Here is an 11,210-nt window from a genome sequence, read left to right as displayed (position 1 = left end):
TATACTTTCCCATCTCTCAGCGGCATAGACTATGTATTGTAAACATTCAATTTCCCCAGCAGCATTTGGAATTCATCGGTGGAAATACTCAACCACATCCTAGCGATCCACGGGAATGAAGACCCACGTTTCTTCTTAATGTACCAAGGAAGCAGGCCTGGCCACCTGATGCCTTCCAGCCTCACCTCCCTCAGTAACCAGCATCTTTGTGAGGGAAAATGTCATCCAGAAATGCCCTGCTTTGTCCGGATCCACTAGTGGAAAGACGCTTTGATTCTCTCCTCTTTCATCTAGAACTGCTTCATGTCATCACAAAGAGGGTACAGCAAGTCCTGAAGAATGAATGACTCTCTGTGTCTTTGTTTAGTCATATTGTCTTTGTGCTGTCATCTCATCTCATCTCATCTCATCTCATCTCATTTTCCGTACCGCTTATTCCTCATTAGGGTCGCGGGGGTTGCTGGAGCCTATCTCAGCTGTCTTCGGGCACGAGGCGGGGGACACCCTGAATTGGCTGCCAGCCAATCGCAGGGCACACAAAGACGTACAACAGTCACTCTCATACTCACACCTAGGGACAATTTGGAGTGGTCAATCTGCCTGCCATGCATGTTTTTTTTGGAGTGTGGGAGGAAACCGAAGGACCCGGAGAAAACCCACGCGGGTCCGGGGAGAACATGCAAACTCCACACAGGGAGGCCGGACCGGGACTCGAACCGGCGACCTCTGCACTGTGAAGCCGGTGTGCTAACCACTCGACTACCGGGCCGCCCTTGTGCTGTCATTTTATTTCTTATTTAGTTATTTAGTTCTTTTTTTGACTTCAAGAGGGCGCCGCGAGAGTGGTTACCTTTCCAGCAGCTCATGTATTTTGTTTTTCTACTGATAAAGGCAAATCCAATCCAATCCAATACAATACAATTTAAGTGGAAAATCAACAGACCTGACATCTGGGCATCTAGCATGCACACATTTCTAAAACTCTTTGTTTTGTGTTTGTATGGAGGGAGTTAAACTACAGGGGGGAGCTAGTATTCACTTGTGCTAGAAAAATGTACAATGTATCATAGTCACCATGGATATATAGCCAGATGCATGGAGCTCGGTTTAGGGAGGAGAGCAAGGGAGATTTAAACCTAAATTTTAGGGCACCATTTAAGGGAAAAAAATCATTACAGGGTTACAGAGTAGAATTCTCTTTGCAAAGTCACACATGGGTAAACAATCGCAAAAGGAAACTATGGCTGAGATGGCACTGCAGTTATGAAAAAACTGCAGTTATGAAAAAACTGCAGTTCTGGAAAAACGCCCTACAAACCACACACACACGCGCGCACACACGCGCGCACGCACGCACAGACACACACACACGCACCCACACACACACACACACACACACACACACGCACACGCACACACACACACACACACACACACACACACACACACATATATATCGCATCTCATCCATCTCCGCTTTGTTCCAAACATCAGAAAGAAGGAACATGAGAAAATCGAGAAATACCAAGGGCTCAGAGAGGAGCTAGAGAGAGCCTGGAAGGTAAAGGTGACAGTCATGCCTGCGGTGGTCGGAGCACTCGGGGCATTGACCCCCAAAATGGACGGGTGGTTGCAACAGATCCCGGGAACAACATCGGATATCTCGGTCCAGAAAAGCGCAGTGCTGGGAACAGCACGGATACTGCGCATAACCCTCAAGCTTCCTGGCCTCTGGTGAGGCCAAAAAAAATGGGGGACAGACACCACCCATGAGGGGTGAGATGATGATTATTTTATATATATATATATATATATATATATATATATATATATATATATATATATATATATATATATATATATATATATATATATATATATATATCTCAGTGGTGGACCGTCAGGGCCAGCAAGGCCTTCACTGCCGGCCTAACATAATCAGACATCATTATCATAATTATAATAAAAGTCAATTTCATTAAAAAAGTATTTTTTCTAAATATATATATAATTATTCTACATACTGTTTTCTTGATGTTATATTATATCCATTTGGTTATGCTCCTTTCAGTTTTGTAGTTTTAGGTCAGAGTTTTTAATCCAATCAGAATTCAGCTAGTTTGTGTCGCGAGGCTGTATGAAATCTGACCGACGCCTTCAGAATCAACAGTGAGGGCGTCTGTGCGCTGTACATGAACGGGCACATGTAGTTGATATACAGTTGCGATAGCCAATCAGATCACGAGTTGGCACAGTAAGGCCAGCTAGAGGGCCTCGCGTTGAACATGACGTACGCGTCCTGTGATTGGATACTCACTTTACCTCAGCCCTCAGCGGAGGCAGCGCTATGCAAATCAACCAAGCTGACAACAGATCAGACCCGGAAACTTTAGCAGAAAAACCAAGTATATCTACTCGCTTTTTTAACCCACAATGGCTGAAGGAGAGGACAACTTGCGGTCGCATGTAGGTAAGCCTATTCTCACGAAAAAATGAAAAAGATTTGTTTACTTTTATTTTCAACAAATAGTTCGTTTTGTGAACGTCTTGTTGTTTTTCTTATATTAAACTGACAGGTATTGTAATTTAGTGTAAAATCTTGTTAAAGATTGCATATTCTTGGTGGACTTCATAAAACTTTGTCGACAAATGATTTTAAATTTCCTTTTATTTTTAAGTGTTTGCAGTATCATATATATTGACAAGTTCTAATTACGGATGCAGATTTTTTGTTGTGTAATTGCTCGTTGTCGGACTAAGCAGGACTTCACTGAAGGCCTAGGTGTGAAATGCACGGACCGCCACTGATATATATATATATAAAAAAAAAAAAAAAAATCTGCGTCTCACCCACCATGGGTGGTGTCTGTCCCCCATTTAAGCTCGGGTCCTCTACCAGAGGCCAGGAAGCTTGAGGGTTCTGCGCAGTATCCGTGCTGTTCCCAGCACTGCGCTTTTCTGGACCGAGATATCCGATGTTGTTCCCGGGATCTGTTGCAACCACTCGTCGAGTTTGGGGGTCACTGCCCCTAGTGCTCCGACCTCCACAGGCACGACTGTCACCTTTACCTTCCAGGCTCTCTCCAGCTCCTCTCTGAGCCCTTGGTATTTCTCGATTTTCGCATGTTCCTTCTTTCTGATGTTTCCATCACTCGGGACCGCTACATCCACGACAACGGCTTTCTTTTCCCCTTTATCTATGACCACGATATCTGGTTGTTTGGCCATTACCATCTTGTCGGTCTGCATCTGGAAGTCCCACAGGATCTTTGCTCGGTCATTCTCCACCACCTTGGGAGGTGTTTCCCATTTTGACCTTGGGGTTTCCAGTCCATACTCCGCACAGATGTTTCGGTAGACTATGCCAGCCACCTGGTTATGGCGCTCCATGTAGGCTTTCCCTGCCAGCATCTTACACCCTGCAGTTATGTATTGGATTGTCTCAGGTGCCTCTTTGCACAACCTACACCTTGGGTCTGGTCTGGTGTGGTATATCCCTGCCTCTATGGCTCTGGTGTTCAGGGCCTGCTCTTGGGCAGCCAGGATGAGTGCCTCTGTGCTGTCCTTTAGGCCAGCCCTCTCTAGCCACTGATAGGACTTATTGAGATCAGCCACTTCTGCTATGGTTCGGTGGTACATCCCGTGTAGGGGCTTTTCCTCCCATGATTGTCCCTCTTCCATCACCTCATCCTCTGTTCCCCATTGTCTGAGACATTCTCTGAGTACATCATCCGTTGGAGCCTTCTCTTTGATGTATTCATGGAGCTTGGATGTTTCATCCTGGACAGTGGCTATAATCAGCAATAACATTTGTTGTCAGGGCAGAGAATGTCATATGTGACAGGTCCTATTCTCCTAGTCACAGCGTATGGGCCCTGCCACTTTTCCAGTAGCTTACTTGATCCCATATGCAACAATATTAACACCTTCTGTCCAGGGTGCCAATCTCTCCCTGATAAATTCATGCTGTTATTCTCGCTGGAGATCCTCTTCCAGCTCATGACGTTTTGCATCTTCCGTTTCTTTCTGGAATTCTGGGTTCAGAAACCATGGGAATTGCAGCTTGTCTTAGATGATGAAACTGTGGAGGTTGGGCATGTTAGGTAACCAGACTTGGGAGTTTCTTGTGCGGGAGGAAGGTTCATTGGCCTGGATGTTCGAGAGTCAGCGCCCTGGGGCTGCGGTCCCAGAGGAGGATAATGTTGACTAGATCGACTGTCAAATGTCCATTCTTACTTGTTGGGTGCATCTGATCTCTAGATCTGTTCAATCAACATCACTTCTTGTCTGAGTCTCACACTCACTAGTCCCCGGCCTCCTTCCTTACGGCTTGTGTACAGTCTCAGGGTGCTGGACTTGTGATGGAACCCTCCGTGCATGGTGAGGAGTTTTCGGGTCTTAACATCCGTGGTCTGAATCTCTTCCTTTGGCCACCTTATTATTCCTGCAGGGTATCTGATCACTGGCAGGGCATAACTGTTTATTGCCCGGGTCTTGTTCTAGCCATTGAGCTGGCTTCTGAGGACTTGCCTCACTCGCTGGAGGTATTTGGTCGTCGCCGCTTTCCTTGTTGCTAGTTCGAGGTTGCCATTGGTCTGTGGTATATTGAGGTACTTGTAGCTGTTTTCAATGTCTGCTATTGTTCCTTCAGGGAGTGAGACCCCTTCAGTGTGGACTACCTTGCCCCTCTTAGTCACCATCCGACTACATTTCTCCAGCCCGAATGACATTCCGATGTCACTGCTGTAGATCCTGGTTGTGTGGATCAGGGAGTCTATGTCCCTTTCGCTCTTAGCCTACAGCTTTACGTCATCCATGTAGAGGAGGTGACTGATCGTAGCTCCATTTCTGAGGCGGTATCCATAGCCTGTCTTGGCGATTATCTGTCTGAGGGGGTTCAGTCCTATGCAGAACAGCAGTGGGGAGAGTGCATCACCTTGATATATGCCACATTTGATGGACACTTGCGTTAGTGGCTTGCCATTGGCTTCAAGTGTGGTTTTCGACATCCTCATCGAGTTTGCAAGGAAGGCTCTCAGGGTCCTGTTGACCTTATACAACTCCAAGCATTCAGTCATCCATGTGTGTGGCATCGAGTCATATGCTTTCTTGTAATCAATCCAGGCTGTGCGCAGGTTGGTATGTCGGGACCTGCAGTCTTGAGCGACTGTTCTGTCAACCAGCAGCTGATGTTTGGCACCTCTAGTATCTCTACTAATGCCTTTCTGTGCTTTGCTCATGTATTGATCCATGTGTCCACTTATCTTAGCCGCAATGATGCCTGACATGAGTGGACCATATCCGGGCCTGGTGTCGTCCAGTTTTTCATACCTGAGACTCTTCCTTGTATATCTGCCGCTGTGATGGTAACTGGGTTCTGTTCAGGGAGGTTGCTGTGCTCCTCTTTCAGAGTCACTAGCCATTGTGCACTGCTGGTATGTGCTGTTATGTGCTTCTCCCATATGCCTTTCCAGTATCTTTCAGTTTCCAGCCTTGGAGGGTCTGCTCTGCTATTAGAACCCTGCAGGTTGTGTTGCGAACGCCTGTTTATTCTTCTGGCCTCATTCTCTTTCGTGTACCTCTTTAGGCGACTGGACAAGGCCTGGAGCCTTTGTTTGGCAGTTTCGAGTGCTTCAGGTATGGTTGTCTGCATGTACCTCTTGGGTATTGGCCTTTTATTCACACCGCTCTGGATCTCCGTCAATTGACTCACATCTTTCCGAGCCGCCTTGATCTTGGCCTCCAACCGTCTTTTCCATGGTGGGTAATGAATCTCGTGGCTCTCATGGTTGCTCTTGTAGCCAAGCATCTCTAGGATCACTGATGCTGAGGTGTATATCAGCTCATTGGTTTCCGTGATCGTTCCGGTCGGGATCGTTCTCAGTGCTACATTCACAGTTTCCATGAGACTTTCAGGTGGCACTTCACATAGCCGTTGTAATCGGTTTCTTAGTTGCCCAGTTTTCATTCTTGCCATGATCTTATCTCTCAGGTTTGTTGCTGCCTCGCTCAGCATTTCATTCATTGGGGCTGGCTTCCCAATCTCATCATTCAGTGGGGCTTGCCTCCCAATCTCTGGTTGAACCTCTTCCTCTGATGTGGCAGCCTGGGGCCCTTCACCTTGGAATTTGTGTTGCACCTCATCAATCTCAAGTTGTGATAGCAATTGCCGTTTGTGGATATTGGAACACTGAGCTACTAGTTGTTTCGTGGTCAACCGTGACTGTGGGTTTCGAAGTAACCATTCAGCCCCCATTCTCCGCATGTAACCCCTCTGACTGGGGTTGCTTGAGTAGTAGCGTTCCAACAGAGCCATGTTATCGCATCTCGTCCATCTCCGCTTTGTTCCAGTAGCCCATTTTTCATCAGGGTGGTCTGGTTCCCCAGCACCTGACGCAGACCTTGTTTGGCCGGGCGACGTCTGAGCCGGCATGTCATTCCATTTATTGTCTCTCATCATTTTATGAGGTAGGCATTAGCGTGAAGGGTCTTGTCCAAGGACCCACACTGGGTTTCCGTGCTCATTTTCTCTGCCACAAGTGGGATTCGAACCGTTGTCTCCCATATGCCAAACCGATGCCTTATCAATTATCCAGCCGCTTTATATATATATATATATATATATATATATATATATATATATATATATATATATGTATGTGTGTGTGCTGCCTGTCCTGTGTGCGCGCATAGGCTTCCTGCGTTTCAGTTATTGATGGGGGGAAACAACTGTCAGTCACAACTTGAAGCAGACATTGATTGGCTGCCATTATGATGGACTTGTCTTCCCAAAACTGATCGGCTTCTATGGAGTTGGGCATGCTTTGTAAACAGTGTTGAGCATGTGAGAGTTGGCAGAAAAATGAATGAAAAATTTACATTCCAGAAAATTGCAATTTACTTTTATCCTCACAAACGTCATACGGGGGTACTATAGCCTATCCCAGCAGTCTTCGGTTTGCCAGCCAAACACAGGACACACACACTGACACCTAGGGGCAATTCGGAGTGCTCAAGCCGCCTGCCATGCATGTTTTTGGAATGCGGGAGGAAACCGGAGTACACAGAGAAAACCCGGGGAGAAAATGAACTCCAGCCCGACTAGCGCAGTCAGTAGCGCATGTGACTCTTAATCTCAGGCTCGTCATTTCGTGCCCCACATTGGGCGATTGTTTTCAAAATTTTCCCATTGTGGGACTATTAAAGTCTTTCTGATTCTGATAATAACATGCCTGAGCCAACTCATCTGGCTCCTTTCCATGTAGAGAAGAAGACCCTCCTGGATGGCGAAGCTTCTCACCTTATTTCTCAGGGAGAGCCCGGTGACCCGACAGAGTAAACTCATTTCGGCTGCTTGTATTCAGGAATAACTCTACATTTTATCATTCAACATGTCTTGGTATGCTCATCACGTCTGGCATTATTCTTTGGTCGTGGCTGAGATCTAAATTCTCGTGAAAACATTGTAATCATTTTACCTGGAGGCTGTGATGTGATGTCATCAATGGAGATGTTGCCACATTGTTGGTGTGACTCATCTGAAGTTGAGCCCAAAGATTTTGTCAGAAATGGGTGGCTGGTCACATCGGGTGAGAAGTATTGTGATAACTCTTTCGCTGAGCTTAGAGAACCTTGCTAAATTAGTTCAGGAGGGAAAAAAATAGAAAATGAAATGTAAAACCTGTTTTTTTTCTGAGTTTTTCCATTTTCTAAAAAATACTTTTGAAAAACGTCTTTCTTTAAAATCCACAAATGAATTGTAAACGAAACTGACATACGAAGCACTTGAATCAGTTTTTTTTCCCCCGCATTATTATGCAATAAGTATTGTTAAATTTGGAGCTTTAGTCCAGTTTCCCCTTTTTCCCCTCCTCTGGTAAAATGAATGACCAACATGAGTTACATTTGTCTCGTTGCTTAATTTGAGGTTTGAAACAGATTAAATGTATTGATATTCATTTCCATGACATTCCATTTAGTTCGAGTTAAATACAAGATTTGAGAAAAAAATTAAACTCAATAATTCAAACTAGAAGTGATAAGAACATAATGTATACATTTTAGTTCCTGGGAATCAAGCCTTTTTAATGAAGAAGCTAGTGAAATCATCCATGCATTTTCTGATTTGCTTATCCTAGCAAGCGACGCAGGGGGTGCTGGAGCCTATCCCAGCTGTTTTTGGATAGAAGGAAGGGGAAACCCTGAACCAGTTGCCAGACAATCACAGGGAACAGAAAGACAAACAACTGTCACACTAATACTAAGGGATAATTTAGAATGATCAATCAGTTTGGTTAGCAGTTTGGTTTAGAACATGGGAGAAAATTAAAGTACCCGAAAAAAAAAAAAACAACGAAGGAAGACCGGAGCAGGGATTTGAATCCAGTACATCTGCATTTTGAGGTCGATGTGCTAACGGTCCAGGGGTCAGGAACCTTTTTGACTAAGAGAGCCATAAAAGTAAAATATTTAGAAATGTTTTTCAGCGAGAGCCACACGCACGCGCGCGCGCACATACAAACGCTCGCGTGCGCGCGCGCACACACACGCGCACGCGCGACCACTTTTCAACAAAATATCAGAATGTATTATTTAAAATAACTTTGTGATAGTACTCACCGTTAACATGGATGGTTTTCCGTTCCTTGTGTTTGGTAAAAATCCAGGCAAACGATCGGAATGAAATTCAATTTGCCGGTCCAGAGGCGAAGTTACTGCTAACTAGCCTGCACACGGCTCATAAACTTCCACACTTGCTATCTGCAATCTACTTCTCGCAGAAGTATGTTGATGCTAACGTTAACATGGGGCTTGTTAAAATGTCACTGACATTTGACTGTTTCATCGATGGTATTGTATCATTGCAAATTAGAACATTTTCTCTCCTCTAATGCTCCGGTGCATTAACGCTGAAGTGCACTAGTTGGGCTCATTTAAAGGGGCGTTTACCTGTTTCAACATGACGGCCACTATCATCCAATCAACATGGCGCTTTCGGCCAACTGCAGCCCCAACGGGAAATGAATGACGAAAAAAACGACAATATGTATTATAATATGTAATATTTATCGGCGAGCCATATGCAATCATCAAAAGAGCCATATATGGCTCGCGAGCCATAGGTTCCCGACCCCTGTGCTAACCACTCACCACAAGGCCGCAACGTTAATGATTATTTGCTAGAAAATCGTTTTGCAGTTTCAATATTAAATATACTGTATAGTCCATGCGTTAAATTCAAACTATTAAACTTGAAATAGGATTTTGAAATCACTGCATTCTCTTTGATCTTTATTTTACACAAAATCTCAATTTCACTGCAATTGCGGTGTGTATGTGTGTGTGTGCGTGTGTGTGTGTGTGTGTGTGTGTGTGTGTGTGTGTGTGTGCGTGCGTGTGCGTGTGTGTGTGATATGACTTTCTCTGATGTTGAAATTTTAAATCCATGGATAATGTCTGCCTTTATTGTTTCATGTTGGGCGGTTGTGTAAAGCTGTTGTGAATTTTCAATATACAGTAAAGTCTCGTTATATCGATATTCAAGGGACTCCGAAAAAATATCGATATAACCGGGACTATCGATATATCCGACCCTGTTTGCATGTAATTTTCTCTGTGCGTGCATAGAAATAGTATCAATATAACCGGGACTATCGATATATCCGATATCGATATAACGAGACTTTACTGTAAATCAAGATGTACTCTTTGTATTGTAATTGCATTGTATTGTATTGTATTTGGTTAAAGCAGAAAAAAAAAATCCACTTTAACATTGTAGCCTCTGTCTGTGAAAAGTGCAACAGGGATCAATTATACTTGTGTGTCAAAAAAAAAAAAAAAAACAAATTAAAACTTACCCTACTGGCCGGCTCAAGAAATCGCTTCATTGTCCAACTAAGGCCAGGTGATCCATCTCGCTTACAAGACAAACCTGCCAATTAATATACAACTGAGAAAAAAAATAGACATGCTATCTGCAGGAGGATTTGTGTCAACAAGGTTTTTGGCGCTGCGAGCCTGAATTAATGGCGAGATAAGAGCATTTAGGCTAAGGTGTCCAACCTTGGGAATGAGAAGAATGTCGACTCTTGTTCATTTTGCCCTTGTGAGTGGATTGAACAATGAAATGATCCATCTCCTGCTCTGATACCTGAGAAAACACATTGATTGCGGCATTTTATCGGATTGAATTCTGTGTTGTATTTCTTTTTTTTATTTGATGAAACTGTAAAACTTAATAATGTGCCCCAGATAAGAATGCCTTATACATGTAAACTGTAAACTAAAATAAAACAGTCATTAATATCGTTGTTCGTCACAAGCATCATTTTGTATCAAATTTGAAGGAAAACTGAGCGGAGAGGCTATGGCAGAAAGAACCCATTCCACACCTTTTCCAATGACAAGTCATGCTGGGAAAATCCAAAATACTTTGCAGCAGGGGTAGTCAATACATCGAAGTGATGTGACATTGTCATGAACTGTCGCTATACAAATAACATTGAGAGGTTTTGATCCCTTCACTAGATTGATACACCGGACAACCAGTTAGATGATATCTCATCATTAGGTACACTGTGCGTGCTCAAGCAACGCACCTGAGCATTGAAAAACTAACAAGCTAGTCATTAGATCCCAATTTTTTCCTCTTGACTGTGAAATGAGTGGGAGAACTGTACCAAGAAAAATGGTTATATAAATAAGTTTTTTTTCACGATGACATTTTCTAAGTGTGTTTGTCTCGTCTGCTCGTTATCAGAGTGAACTGAGGTAATGGCAAAAAAAAAATGTACACTATTATGTTGTGTTGTGCAACATATGCACTTATACATCAACATAAGTTGCAAGAATCTTCAATATATTTCTCAATAAATATAATGGTTAGACCATTTTGACTTGGTAATTTAAAAAGTAGCTCACATGCTGCAAAGGTTTGAGGACCCGTGCTTTAACAGGCTTAACGCGACTCGTCAGCGAGCGCATGCAGAAATCTGTGAAGTTAAACACCCCAGTGTCAATTGTCACACCCCTTTAGATTGAAACAAAGTGTTGGGGAACCTGAAAAAACTGTGGGAGGCACAAGTGACCCTGGAATCTCCTGATTTGATGAGTTATATTTAAAAAGAACATATCCAAATAAGGAACAACTCTACTGTCAATGCCTCTGGTGTGGCAAACTGGCAGAAGGGCTGTGTTCAATATTAACT

At 43.8% G+C, this 11,210-nt stretch overlaps 1 protein-coding gene across 1 annotated transcript in view; it reads right to left on the bottom strand.

Moving 5' to 3' along the window:
* The window catches only part of pdzd2 (PDZ domain containing 2), a 107,553-nt gene that overhangs the window by 8,853 nt on the left and 87,490 nt on the right, over positions 1-11,210 (bottom strand). Inside the window, exons 16-18 of the mRNA XM_088995113.1 lie at positions 10,066-10,153; positions 9,861-9,934; positions 7,479-7,635 (exon numbers count right to left, since the gene is read on the bottom strand). Of these exons, the coding sequence (XP_088851239.1) occupies positions 7,479-7,635; positions 9,861-9,934; positions 10,066-10,153 (319 nt within the window). The remainder of the gene's footprint in view (positions 1-7,478; positions 7,636-9,860; positions 9,935-10,065; positions 10,154-11,210) is intronic.

Source organism: Hippocampus bargibanti, linkage group LG04, assembly GCF_051943395.1.
Source record: "Hippocampus bargibanti isolate YZ-2025 linkage group LG04, ASM5194339v1, whole genome shotgun sequence".
Taxonomy (NCBI): domain Eukaryota; kingdom Metazoa; phylum Chordata; class Actinopteri; order Syngnathiformes; family Syngnathidae; genus Hippocampus; species Hippocampus bargibanti.
This window is presented reverse-complemented; position numbering and strand designations above follow the sequence as displayed.